Source organism: Aristolochia californica, unplaced genomic scaffold (genome assembly GCF_029961685.1).
Source record: "Aristolochia californica isolate CCGP_79_NKW_82.1479 unplaced genomic scaffold, dmAriCali1.0.hap1 SCAF_3, whole genome shotgun sequence".
NCBI classification, from domain to species: domain Eukaryota; kingdom Viridiplantae; phylum Streptophyta; class Magnoliopsida; order Piperales; family Aristolochiaceae; genus Aristolochia; species Aristolochia californica.
This window is the reverse complement of record NW_027181992.1, coordinates 325,723-345,850: the sequence shown is the minus strand read 5'-3', so window position 1 is coordinate 345,850 and position 20,128 is coordinate 325,723. Positions and strand designations below refer to the sequence as shown.

At 36.9% G+C, this 20,128-nt stretch overlaps 1 protein-coding gene across 1 annotated transcript; it reads right to left on the bottom strand.

The window, feature by feature from the left end:
* Window positions 1-752: 752 nt before the first annotated feature.
* On the bottom strand, window positions 753-19,156 carry LOC137958699 (nuclear pore complex protein NUP214). Its single transcript, XM_068805794.1, has 17 exons — window positions 18,835-19,156; window positions 18,535-18,743; window positions 17,541-17,709; window positions 14,137-14,283; window positions 8,909-9,033; window positions 7,797-7,906; window positions 7,566-7,705; window positions 6,996-7,161; window positions 5,786-6,848; window positions 5,535-5,687; window positions 5,326-5,383; window positions 4,925-5,058; window positions 4,716-4,840; window positions 4,238-4,592; window positions 3,448-3,676; window positions 1,359-3,341; window positions 753-1,174 (listed from the first exon to the last, which is right to left on the bottom strand). Exons 1-17 carry the CDS (start codon window positions 19,046-19,048, stop codon window positions 1,059-1,061), a joined length of 5,496 nt encoding a protein of 1,831 aa, XP_068661895.1. The 5' UTR covers window positions 19,049-19,156; the 3' UTR covers window positions 753-1,058.
* Window positions 19,157-20,128: the final 972 nt, after the last annotated feature.

Here is a 20,128-nt window from a genome sequence, read left to right as displayed (position 1 = left end):
GAATCGTTTTGAGCTGGGTTAACCAAACCTAGAAACCAATCCCCCCGGCCCCGCGATGAGCCTGGGTTTCTTGCCCCATCTCTCATCAAAATTCCAAATTGCCCTTACTATGTTTTTTTCTTAATGCAGTATAACGGGATGTATCTGAGTAAACAAAGAGCGCCAGAAGCTTTGTATGCGAACTGGCAATAAAAAAAGATATCGAATTCGTTGCAAAAAGTTACACCAATATTCATCATTTATTATTCATATTTATTGGAGGCAAAATTGTGTAGTCCAGAAAAATAAAAAAACTACGATGTCAATATTGTTTTAAGTTGCCCAGCTTTTATGGGTTTGCTTAGGTAAGAATTCTTCTATTTTCTTTATCTATTTGCTGCTGAAGTCAAACAAGTATAAACCCACAAAAATATAAGAAAAGAGCAGAATATGCAAGTAAAACCGAGAAAACCCTGGGAATAGAACCTATTCAATCCGTCAATCCTCATGTTAAAACCTGTTCACTGGGCATGCCAGCACCACGTCAGCCGATATACTCTACACCTACAAGCAGCCTTGACGATCAAAGATGAGCAGGAAGCCACAGTTTCAAACTTATCCGAAAGTGAAGCGGATGATATAGTGGCGTCAACGATCAATAAGCACTTATTGATGGTGGCAAAAATTTCTCAGCAGCAGATTAATTAAAACCCATCACTAAAAATTCACGACAGCACCTTCTGCACCCTCAATCAACAAGAAGCAATACTAGGTGTCACTCAGCAGCAGATTAATTAAAACCCATCACTATAAATTCACGACAGCACCTTCTGCACCCTCAATCAACAAGAAGCAATACTAGGTGTCACTAACATTTCTCAGCAGCAGATCAACTAAACCCATGACTATAGCTTTTCACCAATCAGTGCTACTTGAAGAGTCACGAAAAGTTTTTTAGCTTGGGTGTAGATAACAGTCACACTTGGAAATTACATCGGTATTGAGGCATTAGGCATGGGCAACAGAAGAGGGAGGCAAAGGCACCATCAGTGAAGATCACGCAGGAATAGACAACCCCGTTATCTCCTCATCTGTGTAAAAAGCTCAGATGGCTTCCCAGCTGCCATGTTGTTACCTGCATTAAAGGAAGATAAGCCACCACCACCCAGATTGCTGCCAAAGGCTGCAAATCCACCTATACGAAGTCAAATAGAGAATTATTCAATGAGATTCTAATAAATGAATCAACATTCCATAGAGCTGATCTTGCGTATAGAGTATTAGCAAAATAATCTACCAGACCGCTGAAATTATGAAATAAAAAATGTATCATCACAATTTTTTAATCTAGCTTTATGCATTATGTTCTAAAACTTCACCTGCTGTGGGGGCCGCAGCCGCAGCAAAGCCTCCACCACCCGCAGCAGCTGCAGCAAAGCCACCACCTGTACCAGCCTTGGCAAATCCACCACCTATACCACTGGAAGATGCAAACCCAACTGCAGGTAGACCCGGACCAAGCTGTCTTGACTGCCCAAATGCACCAAGAACTGACCCTAGATCCTGCTGACCGGCTCCAATCTGTGCTGGCTGGCCAAACCCACTTGCACCAGGTTGTCCACTAGTACTAGAACCAAAGCCTCCAGAAAACCCACCCTGATTTGGAGACAGTGATGGTTGAGGAGGACTAAGAGATGGAAAACTAAAGGATGCAGGTCGAAACAGCTCCCCACTAGGAACTGTCAAAGAGAAAGAGGTTGCAGGGCTTGAAGAAGCAGTGGAGAATGAGCCACCAAAAGGATTAGGCTTTGGGCCACTGGATGCAGGTACCACTCCAAGCCCAAAACCACCAAAAGCACCCAAATTTAAACCAGTACTTATCTCTGAAGCTTCTTCCTCCATCTCATCCTCCTGAGAAATCGCAACATCTGACGTGTCATTCTTTAAATCTGCTAGAGTGTTTGAAGGAGAAGTTTGCAATAGAACCTCCACAGCAGACGTTGTCCCAGGCTGGGTATGTGAAGAAGCATTAGATGCAATTCCTAACATAATGAGGCCAGAAGTAGTGGTAACAGAACTAGTTGTGCAGCCAGATAAATTTCCAGCTAAAGCGTCAGTTGAGTTTGCACCCGAAGAAGTTTGTTTATGCTCTGAACCAAGTTCAAGTTGACGACTTGAAGAAATAGTAGATGACGAAGTAAATACAGTTGAAGTAGAAGCTGGACTAGGTGCACTCTCAGAAAAGGGTTTAAGGGGAGCTTTATTTTCTGATGAACCTCCTAATTCAACATTCCCTGGATGGAGCATATCTGATGGTGAAAGAGTTGATACTTGTGACTCTATAACAGAAGGGCTGGAAGGAGAAGAAGAAGAAGAAGAAAAGGATAATGTTGAAGATAAGGGCTGTGTTGAAAAGGGGAAGGGCGTTGAAGAAACTGAAGAACAACCTACTTTAGAAGATAAGATGGAAGGTGTTAAGGAAGTTAAAGTCGGCGATCTTTGGTTGGTATCCTTGGTGGTTTTGAAAGTGGTTAATGATTCCTGACAAAAATTAGATGACATGCTGGCTGTTGAGGATGACAGAGTAGCTGATTCAGGAAGTGGTGATAGAGATAGGGAATTTGATAAAGAAGAGGAAATTGATGGTGTTGAAGAAGAAAGGAAAGGCAATGGAGAAACTAAAGAAGAGGACACCTTGGAAAATGAAAAGGAAGATGATGAGGAAATTAAAGTTGGCATCTTTTGGTTGGCATCTTTGGTGGTTTTAGAAGATGATAACGACGCTTCAAAAGACTGAGTTGGTATAGGGGCTGTTGATGATGCCAGAACATTTGATTCAGAAAGTTTAGATAAAGATAGGGACATTGATGATTCAGTAGACGAATCAATTACCGGAACACCAGAAGCAGAGGCAAAAGCTGACATCTGAAGACTCTCTTTAATTTTCGTATTTGAAATTTCAGTGGTGTAAGGCTTTTCATCAGGTGCATTTTCAGGCATCAAAGTCCTTGAAGGTGAAGTTGTGCTGATTGTTCTAATCAATGTCTGATTTACAGAACTTTCAGATTTCACTTGTGATTTGGCTTGGGAAATTGCAGCAGCCTGTAAGGTGGAAGGATTGGACTGTCCCACATGAGGTGATTCAGTATTCAGCCTTCCACTGAAATGGGATTGTTCCCTTGTGTTAATTAAACCAGACCTCCCCAATGATGATGTTTGAAGTTGAAGCCTTTGAACATCCTGTAATGGGGAAGATTTTGGAGATCCAGATTGTGGTGCCCCTGAATGATCCTTGGCCCATTTGAATAAACTAGGTGATGAAGATTCAGAGGCTTGCACTGGAGGATTGAGATTCATCCTTTCTGCAGAAACAGTAAATAGGACTAAACATTGGCATACATACAGTAATTTGACGGGAATATTTAGTTTGAACCAACAAAAGAAAGCGTATCAACAAACTATGCATACCTTTGCTTTCATGGTGAAGATTGAGTTCCTTTTTAGCAGATAGAGAAACAGAGGAGCATCTGGTTTTATTTTGATCCATTGCATGACCCACATCAGAGCCTTCTTCTATATGTTCATTAAAAATATCATGTTTATTCCGGAAAGAAGGCGTATCTTCCCAGCCCAATGGCTGCTTCTCTAGCAACAACCTTTTAACAGTGGTTTTCTGTGGCTCGAAACTCGTCCAGCTCTGCAAAAATAACTCAAAATATTACTCAAACCAGCTAAGTTCAAGAGAGCAACCATTGTACCCTTTGCTTAAAGTAATATCAAGGTCATACAATGGCGTATTTTTCTGAAAATAGCAAAAAATTCATTGGGAGAAAAGGAGAGACCAAATTGCATTGGCTCACATATAGAGAACAAGAACTTGAAGTACATGGTAGATTCCCATTTGGAATGATAATTATGCAATAGCTTCATGAAGACTAGATAAAAGACTCATAAGAAGAGTGATCACAGGCTTCAAACACCACACACTATGAAGACTAAACTCTAGACGTCAAACTCTATCACTCAACAATGCCAAAACCAGCCTCTCAAGATCCTGACCTCTCAAGTTCTTTCCATTACCCTAAACCAAGAGCCTGAATAATGCTTAAGTCAGGAATCCAATGGCCTTCCTCATCCCAAACTATCTATCGAATCACATACGTGTTAATAACACATGCAAGATAGAAACAGAAGTGCACTAGTTTCACAGGACCAATCACCAAATGCAAGGCATAATCAGTTCCACTAAAACAATTACCATGTCCAGTGAATCCCTCCTCCTCCTTGAAGTTTCAGGTTCAGTACCCTTCAAGGCACTCAATGGGTTTCTTCTGGAGGGCTCCTTCATGTTGGTGAATGAAGATGCCATAGTATTCTGGACAGACTCTGGGGCATTGCTAGTTCTTTTTGCAACAGGAGATATGAAACTCTCAGCAACATCATATGCTAGGCCTATTGATTCAAACAATTCCTTTGCTACATTTTTCCTTTTCAAAGGTGGAGACTCGATTTTCAGCATGGCCATCTGTCTTGAGAGGCATTCTGAGAGTTGTTCTGCGATTGATAACTGTGACTTCACAGTGCTGTGCAAACTATGGAAAGATTCAACTTCCCTGCAGACGGAAGTGAAAATGGTCATTTATCACTCATGTCATGACACATACAGAAAATCAGCTCCTCACAACCCCATTACTCTTAATACAGGTTAGGACAAACATTCCATTAGAAAGTTATACCTTGAAGAATTTAAACCACGGCTAGATGTTCTTCGACCCATGGTAACTCTTTCACTATCACCAAATCTTTTGAATTCCAGCATGTTAAAATGCCTTTCCAGTTCTATAAGCTGATTGACCAAAGTCTGCTGAGAGGAGAAGAGGTAGTTATAACATCACCAGAAAAGTGTTATGATAGCATTTAAACGAAAAAATGAAAGTTCATCCACCTGGTGAACGGAATTTATCTGACGTTGTTTCATTTCAAATTCAGGATTCAACTTTTGGCGATTCCAAAGTTCCCAATATTGCTTATCAGATGCTTGTTTAAGAAGGCCCTCTACATAGATTTTCCTTGCCAAAACTTGATAACAAAAGAGAATAAAAAAAGTTATCACATGTTAGGTTGCATGAATAGTAAACTGGAATTAACACTGTAAAAACGTATCATGGAAGTCTGCAGCGTATTTATATAAGTTTTACTATAATAAGAAAAAAAATCTAAAGTACAATTCCTTTAAAGACAGAGGCTTGATATAAATTATAAGAAATTACTACTACGCTCAAAGAAAGAAGAAATGATATATAGTTCACATTGCGATTCAATAATTTAGGAGAATGTGAAACTTACGTTGCAAAGTGTTGTCTAGAAGTCGCTGAATATCCTGTGCTTGTTCGGCCATCTTATCCTATACAGTCAATGAGCATTAAATACAACTAAGAAAAATCTTAGAAAAGGTAAAAATTCTTGAACACATGAAATGCATTCAATCAAAAGCAAACATGAGACCTCGTTCTTAATCCCCACATGAGGATAAGACAACAGTAGCATAGAATCACCTTCCAAGTTCTGCATCTCTCTGAAAGCATCTCTAGACCCTCTTCTGACTGCAAAACTGAACTCTCCAGAAAGAGAGTACAAGCGTCTCGGAACCCACCCTCTTCTTCGATATGAGCAAGGAGAATATCCAATTCCTTCACCATATCATTCACCTGACATAGTTGGCAATTAAGTTCATCAAAAAGTAAAATAAGGAATGGTGAAATTGAAGATAAAGTTGCACTCAGGTACTCTTGGAAGGTTTTATTACATTGTGGAAACTCTTTGACAGCTCAGGTTCATGAGTGGATAGGTGAGTCTTCTGATGTGTGACCATCACATTGCCCTTAGAACCCTGCGCTTTCGCTATCACAGAAGTATGTGCAGTAGGCACAGAATCAGCTTTTTGTAGCTCTGCAGAACTTATTCTCCGTTGTTCCCCTTGAGTTGTTCTTGAAGAAGAAAGGATTGAAGCTGTCGTGCTAGAAACAGGTTCCTTCGAACCTAAGGCTTGACTAGCAGATGGCACAATAGATTGAAAACTATGGCCTTCAGTAGGTAAACTAGCACTTTTATGTCCAAAACCAAAAGCTGATGCACTAGAAGCAAAAGATGAAATTTTTGAACTGTAGGTGTTTGAGAACAAGAGGTTTCCTGAGGACTGTGATCCAGAACTAGCACCCTGGAAGCTACTCATACCAGAAATTCCAGAAGAACCCTTACCCATCTGATTCTTAATCACATCCTGATTAGTTGATTGCTTCACAGCAACAGTCTCACCTTTAGCAGGTCCACTAGAAATAGAATTCGAAGCTTTTAGACTAAAACCATCCCCAAGAGAGAGGTTTCCAGAGGACTGAGACCCAGATGAGGCATTTTGAAAGCTACTTGACCAAGTGGCTCCTGCAGATCCATTACTCACTCCATCACTCTTAGGAATAACAATAGAAAATGGTTGATTAAAAGTAGATAAGTTAGTTTGTGCTTTTCCAGTCCAAGCAGGTGCTTGAGATTCTTTCTCGGAACCAAATTGATTGATAACAGGAGATTTTACAGTAATTTTCCCCAAGTTTGAGCTTGGCAAGAAAGGTGAACTAGTAACTTCATTCTTTTCTGTAACTTGGACTAGACTTTTGGGTACAATGTCAGCTTTATTTTTTTGGACAACTACTTCATCTATGTGCCTTGATTGACCATCAATAACAACTGCTTCTACTTCATGTTTTGATGTCCCTGAAGCAATTTTGGACAGCGTGCCTCCCAAAGACACAGTCGCAGGAGTGTCACTCTTGGGCACAGAGAGAACCTGCTGTGGCTCTGATGTATCTGTAATTCTTCAATAAGAAAGGCATCCATTCAAGACCATTGCAACAACATATGACATAGTAAAAAGAGGAATAGTTTAACATGGCAGGAAAATGCCTGACAGCTTTCAGGAGTAAAAGCACTTAAAACTGCACAAGAATTTTTCGACAGTATACCTTGCAACATGAAACATGATAAGTTTCCCATTAGATGTAAGACACATGAGAATACAATATGGTGATAGTTCTTTGCGTTCCTCTGTGCTCCTAACTAACTCAATTTGTTCATATATGGAAACTTTGTCCACCCCAAGTCCCACAATCAGATTATCATCTCCACTCTCTGAAATGAAGGACATAAATAAGCAAAAACTCCAAGAATTTTCTAGAAGGAAGTAGATATCAACTGAACAGACCAATGACCAATGGTAAAAAAGTAATTGCATGGAAAGAAACAAAAAATTTCATCTCCAACCCTTAACTTGAAAGACTATTTATAAATTGCCTGCCGGGGATATCATAAAAGAACCTAAGACTGAGAAATGTAAAATATTTTATTTCTTATTTTTGGAGAGGAGAGGGGGGAAATGGGATGGAGATAGTTGATGTACACCAACCAATAGCCACAAAAGATCCACATTATTCTAGATGAGATCACAAAATTAGGCATTTCTTAGTTATATGATGAAACAAGATAAGATTAAAGAGAATTCTGTTAAGTCTCATACAAGAAAGGATAAGCAGAACCTGGAAGTTCAATCCTAGGGAGATCTTTGTCTTGCCTAAACTCAACCACAGCTGCTACCCCCTCACTGTCACCAAGTGACCATCCTAATGAAACAATGTGCTGATCTGTATTCTTTCTATTGGCAGCAAGTGCTAGCTCCCTGTCAGAGAAAATCAATATGATCCATCAATTCCAAAATGGAATGATAGGACACCAAAGAATCCTTTAGCACACCTACAAGTAAAACATACCAGCGCTCCAAATAGCACATTAGCAAAAAAGGTCCAGTCGCAGGTACAATATCATCAACAACATAAGCAAACAACTCAGTGAAGGAAAGGACCACGGGATTGCAAGAAGCCTACAAGTGCAAAGCAACAAATTCTATAAAGAACAAATATGGAGGTCAAAAGAACATTCCCAAATAAAACAAAACAAAAGAAAAGGAAAATAATGGAGATCACAGTTTCAAGCTTCAAATAGAAATGTCAAAATTTTGATGTGGGGCACTACTTAGAGAGAAAAGTGCAGTAATATCTCTAAAAAATTTGTATATTAACAGATGCCCAACCTGACGAACCACACAAATCTACTTTTAGGATAATGGTTTTGGAAAAAAACAGGTAACCGCATATCAAAGTACCTAATTCTTCGAAAACATTATGAATTACCAGTGGAACATGAGCGCCATTTAAGCTCCATGACTGCTCTGAGCACTTATTTGTTAATGTTAACACATATGGAGTTTGAGGTCATTTTTGCAAATTCCAGAACCTGTTTCTGAAAGGAATTCCTGGAAACTTGATTACTGTTTGACTAAGACTACAATGGCTTAGAAACCTATTTCTGGGAAAGAGAAACCATAGAACAAAAACTGTTGAGACAGAAAGACAATTCTCGTCTGCAACCTCTCAACAGAGATCCCTGCAGGTTTAGGGATCGAAGAAAAAATTACCATTGGCCAACACAGGAAATGAGAGAGTTGGTGATCAATTTTCGACCACTCCTAGTAGCAACAAACTCCATATATGCTAAAACTAACCAAAATCTCCCAATATAACTTTTCTACATAAAGATAGGCTGAAAAAAGTGGGTGCTCTAAACTAATTGATGAACATCATTACATCGTGGCAGCAACTGACAAAAGATATTGAAGAGAATTAGTGTAGAAATTCCAAAACCATAACTAAGCATCAACAACATAACAAGAAATGCTTCAAAGCTTAAAGACCAAAAGATAAATAAAGTCTAGAATCAATGACAGAAACAAAATAAGTGAGCCAAATGTTAAAAATAAAGAATATTAACCATTTTGCAAGCATCAGTTACCAACTTAAACACATTTTTTGTTGATGGAAATAACCTTAGTGAACTCGCCCTTGTTGTCAGTGATCACTTGAACAAGATAACCCTCTTCATAACCATCCTCAGTCAACCGGACACACCCAATAACAATAGTGTCATGGCGCACCCACTTGATAGAATCCACTGCATTTCCACAAAAGAAACAAATTGAAGGTGAAGTTCAAAGAAGTCATCCTAGATTATTAAGTGACTTGTTAATAACTGGACAATATTATTGTTCAATAAAAAAATAAATGGTCTATTCTGCTCCCTCTCTCTTATAGAATATCAACATTAATCAGAATTCTTCCCTCAGCAGCACTAACTCACCCTCAACAAGTACCACATAAACATCAGTTCTAAAGTTCCTGAGATATTCTCCAGACAAATTTATTAAATTCCTGAAGGCAAATATTCTTTAAACTGGGAATATAAATCATTTGCAAGCCAGAAATAACTAAGCAAATCCACACACCTTCGTCATGCTTGGCCACCAGAATATATGGGACTTACCTATTACCCTTTGTTCTTTTTTCCCCTTGAAAGTATTACCCCTTCATAAATCGTTAATCACATAATTATTGGTTATTTCAGAGACCACGAGCTTTAGCTTTATTTTTATTTCACTGATGCCCGTAGAATTGTACCCAAGAATTTTTTTGGTAAGGGCCTCTCCAACACAAACAAGTCAAATCAGTTTTATCAGCACTCTTTGTTCTCATTAGTGAAGTGTAACTTGTTGGTTCCTAAAAGAAAATCATAAATCCAAGCTCCATATCCAAGTATGAGAATTTCTTCAGACCAATGGCTCTTTACAGAAAAGGGTTTAAACGTTGTAACTACAAGTCAACTGTAATACCGAAAACATGAAAGCATCCAAACAAATAATCATGGTCAGCCTCACTCCATCATTGTGGACAACATCTAAAAAAGTGAAATAATGGCCCACGTGAAGTGTTAGAAAACCTATTGTGGGGTAGTTTCATCTTTTCACATCAGTTGTTGTTTCTGGTCTACTTTACCTTGTTCTACATGTTTAATTATGTCACTAGACTTAGCTTCATGAGTTCTGATTATGTATATTGGGAGATATAAGGCTATAAGTGATTTTAAGTGTATAGGGGCAATTTTGTATCTGTCTTTTTTTGCTTAACGTCATTTGTTGGAAGTGGCATGTACCTTTTTTTGACATATGAATGTACCCAAGTTGTATTGGAGTGATACAATTCTAACTACGTATTTTCTCATGAACAAGATGCCTTCTTCTAATCTTGGGAATAAAATACACATATAGCTTTTAATACCTTCCCTTTCGTTACTCCCGTTATCTCCACGTGTATTCGGATGCATATATTTTGCACGTGTTTGGTCCATCTAGAGATAAATTGTCTTCTCGTGGATTAAAGTGTGTTTTCCTAAAATATTTTTATACATATAAGAGATACAAATGTTCTTGTCCTTCAACAAAGAAAACATATGTATTTGTCGATGCAACATTTTTTTAGGATACTCCCTCCTTGCATCCTCCACTATAGATGTGTTTCCTTCTCCTACTACAGGTGCAAAGATAGTAGTTCCTACAACTGTAGACAATGTTCCAAGACCTTCACCTAGTGTTACTGTTGAGAAACCACTATAGGTATATCATAGAAGACGGGCGCCCCAATCTCAGGCTACAGTTCCCTCTCTCACACCGGGTCAATAACCCATTTCGTCTGCTGATCCTGAGGTAAGTGATCTACATCTTCCTATTGCTCTTCGGAAGGGTGTTCAAAAAGGTACTCATTATCCATTTTCAAATTTTGTTTCATTTGATTCGTTGTCTAACCAATACAAAGAGTTTGCTTTGTCATTGTCTTCTTACACTATTCCTTCTTCAATGCAGTCTGCTCTCTCCTCTCCACATTGGAAGTAAGCCACGAATGTTGAGATGGAAGCATTGTTGGATAGGGGGACCTGGCAATTGTCTGATTTGCACCAAGTGCCATAGTTGTTGGATGTAGATGGGAATATATTATAAAATATAAGGTCGACAGATCTATCAAGAGATACAAAGCTAGATTGGTAGCCAAAGGCTACACACAGACTTGTGGAGTTGATGTTTTTGAGACATTTTCTCCAGTTACCAAATTATCATTTGTACGGATTTTGGTTTCTATAGCTAAGAACCATGGGTGGTAACTATGTCAACTTGACATTAAAAATGTCTTCTTGTATAGTGATATGGAAGAGGAAGTTTATATAGAGCAATCTCCTGTGTATATTGCTCAAGGGGATATTAATAAAGTTTACAGGCTCAAGAAAGCGATATATGGTCTCAAACATAGTCCGCATGCATGGTTTGAGAAATTAAGTCAAGTTGTCTTGTCCACTAGATTCTCCAAGAGTGACTATGATAATTCTCTTTTTGTCCTGAAGTAGTCATCCAGTATTGTGGTGTTGTTAGTATACGTTGATAATATCATATTATCTAGTAGTGATGTGACAATTATTCAGGAAGTAAAAGCACATCTAGCAAAACATTTAAACTAAAGATCTTGGTTATTCGAAATGTTGTTTGGGGATCAAGCAAGGCAAGTCTTGTGCTAACACGGAGGAAATATGTCACAGATATGTTGCAAGAGCATGGATTACTGGGTGCCAAGCCAATTGAAACTCCAATGGAAGTTGAGCATGATCTTTATTTTTAACTTTTTAAGAAGGATGTAAAAACTATTAAAAAAGAGGGAGAAATAATATAAACCTAACTAGGTGGGCCTTCCTCCACAACAAGATGTTGGAGTGAAACACCCAACTTAGCCTGAGTGTCTGCTAAATGATTGGTAGACTTAGGGATGTGGTCCCAATTACAGTTCAAAAGAGAATAAAAACATATTTCAGAATACATATCCCAATACCGCCAGGGAGGAGGGGTTGACTTTGCACACCAGTCAATGACAATCTTGGAGTCGCCTTCAATAAGGAAGGATCCCACCAGATGGCCCTAGAAGATCTAAAGCTCATTGAGCAATCCGGAGAGTATGATGATCAAAGTATTGAACTCAATGATAAGACGATGTAGGCTAGTTGGCAAACTCATATATGCTATTGTTACTCGTCTTAATATATTCTTTGTTGTCAGTGTAGTTAGTCAATTCATGGAATGCCCACGCAAAATTCATTTGGAGGTTGCATAGAGAATCTTTAGATGTTCGAAAGGGTCACCTGGAAAGGGACTCTTTTTTAAGCCTCATAATCACCTGAAGATAGAAGATATTTCATATGAAAACTATGCGGATTCGAAATTGGATATAAAGTCTATACAGGTTGTTGTGTAATCTAGGAGGCAATTTGATAAGCTAGAAAAACAAAAAACAAAATGTTGTAATTCGATCTAATGAACCAAGTATAGAGCAATGGCTCATACTATCAGTGAACTAATATGGGTAAGAATTGAATTGGATTTACACCAGGATGAACTTATGACTATCTTGTGGTAATAAGGCAACTATATTCATTGCAGGGAATCTAGTTTTTCATGAGAGAATTAAACATATTGAGGTGGATTGTCATTTTATTCTAGATGCAGTAATGAGGAAAGAAGTCATTAGTCCCTATATTCGATTTGGTGATCAAAGTAGAGATGTGTTTACTAAAGCTTTGGGTAAACACGAATTAGTGATATTTTGTAACAAGTTGGGGCTTATGGACATATATGCTCCAACTTGAGGGGGATTGTTAATACATCTATTGAGGGATAGTTTCATCTTTTCCCATCAATTGTTATTCTGAAGTCTACATTACCTTGTTCAACATGTTTAATTATGTAATTAGACTTAGTTTCATGTGTTTTGATTATGTATATTGAGAGACCTAAGGTTATAAGTGATTTTAAGTGTAGAGGGAAATTTTGTTACCTTTGTCTTTTTTCACTTATAAAAGAGATCATAACGAAAGTCTTCTCAAAGCTCTCTCCCCTCAAACTCTTCTCTCCTTCAATTTCTCTCTCTATACTCTCTTATTTTCCTTTTGACATGAAGAGAAATAAATCCTTTTAAGCGCACTTAAACAATTATCTATCTCATGTCAGTGACAACATGGAATCAGGTGTGACTCTGTCTCGATATAATGGTAAATCTTTACATTATATCGACTCAATAGTTTTTGGCTACCCTTTTCACCAGAATCTTCTGTACAAAATAAAGGGCTCCTACAGTCCTTCATAAAAACACCAAAATCTTACCACCCAAATTGCCGCTTCATTGAACAATTATATTCTTTCCACTGAGGAGCTATCTATCTTCATCCAACTATAGTCCTGAATCAATCTCTGAAGATAGCTTTTTAAAAAAAATCAAGGTCTGAATTGATAGGACATGCCAAATGGTCTTTTTTAAAACATCCAATCCAGTTGTCATCAGCTGGCTTCAGGGAAGAAACTTTCCCCAGGCAATTCCTTATATTCTTTGATGAGCTGGAAGACATTAGCATAAATTTATCCATCTCTAGGATGCACAGTCCAAGATGCATCAATAGCTTAGCAGATTCTTTGCGTAGAAGTGGAGCAGCCTGCCAACATCTTGTTGAAGGCAATGCCATTCTGCTTGCTTGATTGTTTCCCTATGCTGTGCTTCATGATCTCTTCTGCATTTTTATTAATGAACATCAAGTTATATGCTTTTGTCCCTTGGAAGCTTCTTAATATTTTTCATAACAATGAGAAAGAGAACTCCATTACAAAAGCCCCGGAGAAAGAGGTATAAAAAGAAAGCACGACAAAGAAAAAGCAAAAAAAAAAAGGTGTCAGCAATAGCGACGTACTGCTGCCTGCCAAGGAACCCCTTCCCTATCCAAGGTGTTAGCAATACTATTTGTGCTCCTAGCCGTGTTGCCATGATACATTGAAATTTTCACATAGGTCCTCAATCTCCTATGTCAACATTATAATAAAAAATTTATACATGATACATTGAAATTTTACATATGTTCTCAATCTCCTATGTCAACATCATCATAAAAAATATGACATCCTCTTATTTTTTTATGTAAAAAAAAAAAAAAAAAACTTTACATGATCTGTTCACAACGTTGAATCCAATAAGTTCATTTACTGAGGTCTTTATGAGTCTACATTATAAATATTTTACATAGTTTATGAGCTTTCCATTTGAAGATAACCTTTACATAAAGAGTCAAAAGTTGTGATACTACTCAAATTTAAGCAAAATTGTTTTATTCTTCTTTTTGGAATGGTGAAAAGCAGAATACCTCTTATGGTACTTGTGGGATCAGCATCACCTATCCATGATTCAAACAAGAGTGACATCTTTGCTCGCACCTTGAATTCAGCTGAGAAGAATCTCAACATAACGTCTTTTGCAACAACGATATGATCTCCCCTCACGCTCCAATCAACTACAGAATGAGATAATCAACAAATATTATTTTTTGAAAGATAATTATAAATATGAACCAACCTTTTCTTCTTCTTTTTTTAATATTTAATATGAACCAACCTTTTCTTCTTCTTTTTTTAATATTTAATATGAACCAACCAAAATAAGTTATTAAATCATGTTAGAAGGAATAATCCTCCATAGATTAATGTTAGGAAAGATCATGTGGTTATTAGTTGGGAAAAGACCTACTTCAATTAGTGATTTTAAGATGAAGCAGGACCCAACTTTAAAATGGTATCAAAGCAGGCTGTCTATTCTATTGAGCCTACTTTGTGCTTTGTTTATACCCCATATGTGTTGCCCCTTGCCTTGTGTAGGCCTGAACATGAGGGAGAATGTTATTGAGAATGTTATTGGGAATAATCCCACTAGATCAATGTTAATAAAAAGCCTGTGCTTATTAATTGAGAAAAGATCTCCTAACTTCGGCTAGTCATCTTGAAATGAACCTTGACTCAACTTTAACACATCAAAAGTCCAGCAAAATGGTAGTATAAATGATTTTATTTTTTCATTGATAAAGATAGACAAGTCGGTGTAACTGACAAATTACTTTTGGAATGGCTGGACTAAAATGGTTTAAATAAAAAAACACAAGAGAAAGAAACAAGAAAGGTACAATACCTGATTCAAACGAGGTTCAATTTCATGCAAGAACAAGCACAATGACTAGGACAGCGAGAAATTGATACTCAAAACAAATTTTGAAGAAGGAAAGTGAGCAGAAAATTTCACTTCAAACTGCTCTGCTTAAAACAAATAAGCAATAAACAAGACATTGCCCGCGACCAAGTTTCCCTTTAAAATTGTATTACCCTTTTTTCAAATTTTGTTGCTAATTCATTACCTATAAAAGGATTGAACCATTCATCTCTTGTTGCCACTGCCCTGTCGCAGTCTGTTATTTTTTATTTTCAATCATTGCCTTTTCCATTTATGTGTGTGTGTGTGCATTGACAAATATGCAGTACTGAGGGAAAGTAAGAGAGAAGGTTGAAAGCAGCAGGGAGGAAGATGCATTAATCAGTCTCAGGAATTAAGACTAATCCTCTTAAATATATCATTTAAGTGATTAAAGTTGAAAGGACAGAAATGCCCCTAATTATAAATATCCTTATAACTCTCTCTATACATATCAAATTTGAACGAAATTTGAAATACAAGTATATGAAATGTAAGCTATCATGCTGTAAGAATATGACACCTATATGACAATGTCAAAAAACCAAAATACCCCTATTTCTGTATTGAAATACTCCCCCTCAAGCTGGAACATTCAAAAAGTCCTAGCTTGTTGCAAAATCCAAAGAGCTCTCGCTTTCCAAGAGGTTTAGCAAACACATCTACGAGTTGCTCTAAAGACTTCACATACAGAGCAACCACTTTCCCTTGCATAACAACATCTCTAATAAAATGACAATCTAAACACTGGGTAATATGACAGCCTTATTATCACATTTCATAACCATAGGCTCTTGAACAGAAAAACCAAATTCAATGAGGAAGGTGTTAAGTTGTGGAGCCTAATCAACTGAGTCGATATATTAATTGTTGTTTTATTAAGGGCAATTTGAGAATTTTACTCTTGTAACGTGGTAGCCCTAATTTTTCCTTTATATTTGGGGGCGCCGTTGTTAGGGTTTTATCATCATCCGAAGAGCATCAGTTGTGGCCAAGAGAGGTTAGAGAAGAAACCACTTGTAAGTGTGTGTGCGATTCTTTTGTAAACTATTTCATTTTTATAATGGATTACTGCAGAAGCGAAAGACAAGACGTAGTCTCACCTTGAGGCAAACCTGTATAAATCTTGTTTGTTCTCATGCTTGCTTTTCTTTTCTTCCGCGATTATTATTATTGCTCTCATTAGTTTCGAATTAGGGCGTCTAATTCCTAACTGAAGTACCTAACCCACATAAGTTCACTAAATGTGTGAGCCATTGCCCTATATTCAGCTTGGGCACTAGATCTTGCCACTATAGTTTGTTTCTTGTTTTTCCAACTAACTAGATTACCTCCAACAAAACAACAGTAACCAATAATAGATCTCCTATCCATTTTGCAGCCAACATAATTTGCATCAGAGCATCCCAATACATTAACCTTTCCTTTTAAGTATATATTAGCACTTTTCCAAGAGCACCTTTCAAATATTTCAAAATTCTTTGAGCAGCTTCTGAATGTACCAATCTCGGACGATGTTGCTCAAAGAATGGACGTTACTATGCTGATACATGATAAATATGGAGTATTAAGAGAGATTAAGAGAGAAGAGAAAATGGAGAAAGCAGCAGAGAGGAGGCTGCATTAATCAGTCTCGGGAATTGAGACTGGTCCTCTTAAATATATCACTTGAGTGATTAAAGTTGAAAAGACAAACATACCCTTGATTACAAGAATCTCTATAATTCTCTCTCTATACACATCTGATTGAATGAAATTTGAAATACAAGTATATGAAATGTAAACTATTATGCTAGAAGAATATGACACCTATATTGATAATGTCAAATGACCAAAATACCCCTGTGTCCGTATTATATACAAGCCAGATTAGATATCCAATCACCTGCACTTCCCCTCTATCACAACAAAATATTGACCAATGCATAAAGTTTAAATAACTTTGTACATATAAAAGTGAAGATTTATCCCAATATTCTTCCACTTCAAATAACAAACATGTGCCCTGAAATGCCTTTAGGTATTAAACAACTCACAAATCATTTGAATTCAAATTATCTATCAATTTGTTAAAAAAATGTCCATTGATCAAGCGTCATTACACATTGTTTGATCACACACTGAGAGAGTTTAATTATTTAAAATATTCTGTAGCTACAATTATCGAGACCAACAGCAATGCCTAAATCAAGTAATTACCAAGGATTAAGCATATGGCATTCAACCTATTAGCTAAGTGAGCAATGGCACCATCCTTTTATCTTGAAAGCACAGATCACGAGGGCAAACATCACAAGCAAAGGAGCCTAATCGGATGAAAATCAAGCACGTAAAGAATGCATGCCATTGATGGTGTCAACAATAAAAGTGTACTTTGTAAGATCATGCAAGAACTACTTTGAAATAATAAAAAAGTCAAGAAAGAGAAAGTTTAGCCTTGTTGAAACTTTAGGATGAGATTGAAATATAATCTCTATAAAGAACATGAAATTCACAGAGAAAAAGTAGTTAGACTTGAAAGTCAACACAAACCAGCATCAACGTTGTCCATTACATCCATAAGAGGACCACCCAATTCTCCAAGATAAAGTTTCCCATGACTTGAAAGCACAACATAAGAATTCTCAGCGTCCTTTCTCCACCTCAAGTCCTTAACATGGCTAGATTCACCAACTGAACATGATGAAGACAGTTCTTGCACCTCCACAATAGCAATACAACAAGGAGAAATTGTGAGAAGTCGAGTTGAATTGATCAACAAGAAAACAAATAATAATTCACATAACAAACAGCTGGAAAGGGCAAAAGATATATTTCATAAGACCATTCTTAAGCCCATTTGATGAGAGAAAATAGCTTGAAAACAGGTAATCTGAAGGTATTGCATTATGAAATTTGACACTAATCTCAACCAACATAACAAAATGCAAGAAGACAAATCACGACCAGGGTGAAGTAGACTAAGACAGAAACCTAATAGACTATTCTCAAAAGAAAACCAAATGAGTTGAACATCTGTACAACTGCAGAGCCAGTAGTACATTCAATGGAATCTTTACATATACCAGTGTAAAGGCTAGAGCTATCACAGTTTGCCTGATGCATTTCATTCTAAGCAATGTGGGAAACATTGAATTAGTTTGGAAAAAAAAATTATACAGTTCATTTCTTTCCATGAAGTAATAAATCACCCTGATAACCTCTCGGTATCTTCTTCTCATCCTAGACAATGATGATATTGGCACGTTTACCTGATAAAACTGTGTCATCAAGGCAATATGTTCAAATTTTGAGCAAGTATGATATCTTGTTCGAACAAGGTATGTACACAACCTATTGCGGAAGCTCGTCTTGCAAAGTTAAATTCGACTTTTAAGTCAGTGTATGGCAGGATGGGAGTTAGAAAACCTCTAAGAATAGAAGCATATGAGCACTATATTGTAAGCATCGCCAAAACATACTGGATACTACATATATGTCAAAAGTGTAAAGTAGAACAATTTCTTTCAACTAACCGTAACCGTACCTTATTGAGAAGCGAAGCAACTGAGAAGAAGTACGTATCCCCACCAACACAGGCAGCAATAGTTGAGGAAGCTGTAGATAATGCCAACAGAGAAACCTGGCCAATTGACACGTCTACCACACTAATTTCCTGCAGGGAGGACTTTTTTCCATTTTCCTTTATCTGTTTAGCCAAATCAATGGCATCTTTGGTGTTTACAACACAGAATCCTAGACATCGAAAGACGGAGTTATAGAAGATAAAATAAACAGAAAGGTAAATGACAAAGCGACGGAATTAGAAACATAGACAATATCCCACCTCCGGAATGAGCGAAAAGCAGTACACGGAACCTCTCGCTGACAGCCAACGCCTGCGATGGAGCATTTTCGAGAGCGAATTCAGCATGAAGAGACTTCAAAGGGATCGAATCTCCGATTTTCCTGAAAATGAAATCGGCCGAGTCGACAACATTCCCTTCTTTCTCTTCCTCTGGTCTAATAAGGTAGTCTGGATCTTCCTTCGTTTCTGACATAGAACTTATTGATATCCTTACAGCAAAGCAGAATATGAAGGACGAAGAGAAAACCTGAGCTCTGCAGGGTATAAGCTCGCAGCTTGCTCAGTAAGTAAACACTCACATTTCGGAAGCTTTATGAAAATGACATTTTATGCGGGAGAGAAAGGCCAGCCCTACCCTTGGAAATCTGGAGTGCCGGTTAAAAGCCACTTGCGCCTCCAGTGTAGTGTAGCATGACAACCAAACTCCTCACCAGTCACCGGGGTGGTTCGGAACCCACCCCTTCAGTATCTACGGATTTTATTTTGTAAGTTTATTTTTATTTTTATTTGTTATTAAATTTAAAATTATGAATTTTTTTTTTCGATTTTGAAAATTTCATAAAATAAAAATAAAAATATAAGGAACAGACTCTTGCAATCAAATGTCAACGGTAAGGAAATTTTTCCGTTTGATTTTTTCTTAGCTTAAAAAAATATAAAAACTATAAAATAATAATCAGTTTCTTGATTTTTGACTCCAATAGAGAAATTACAAAATTAAAAAAACGCAAAAAATAGTTCTTAATTACTCACCACTTTTTTAACCTCAAATTTTTTTTTATAATATAAATACAAACACTATAATTAATTTTTTTATTATTTCATGAAGCATCACAAAATGCAAGAAGAATCAAATATAATAATTTCCTGATTCATTTTTTGTCATTTTATTTTCCGCACAAATGGTCCCTACATAAAAGTTTAGTTTGAATTTTGTAAACGGTGAGTTGTGACTACAAATTAGGTTCTTCTCCCAAAAATTTTTAAATAGGTAATATTGAAACTCAATTAATTATTTTAGTTCTTTAAACTTGTATATAATTTTAATCATTAATTTTTATTAAAATAATAATTATTATTCTATTTTTATAATTTTCTTGTGCATATGATTTATGAACAAGAGAAATAATATTTCTTTTTTATACATCCAAGTAAGAGAAAACTTATTTTATTTTATTTTTTCTTATTTTTTCTCTTTATTTTATTTTTTCTTATTTTTTCTCTTTATTTTCTTTTCCCAGTGTTCGCAGAGCTCTTCACAGGGCATATTGCG

Bases quoted from the DNA above. Each gene is read 5' to 3' on its own strand.
- LOC137958699 (XM_068805794.1), bottom strand. From the start codon at position 19,048: ATGTCAGAAACGAAGGAAGATCCAGACTACCTTATTAGACCAGAGGAA. The intron at 7,706-7,796 runs GTATGTTTTACT...TTTCTCTGACAG, and splicing joins ATGTGCTATTTGGAGCGCTG to GGAGCTAGCACTTGCTGCCA. The intron at 7,162-7,565 runs GTTCTGCTTATC...CCTTCATTTCAG, and splicing joins CCCTAGGATTGAACTTCCAG to AGAGTGGAGATGATAATCTG.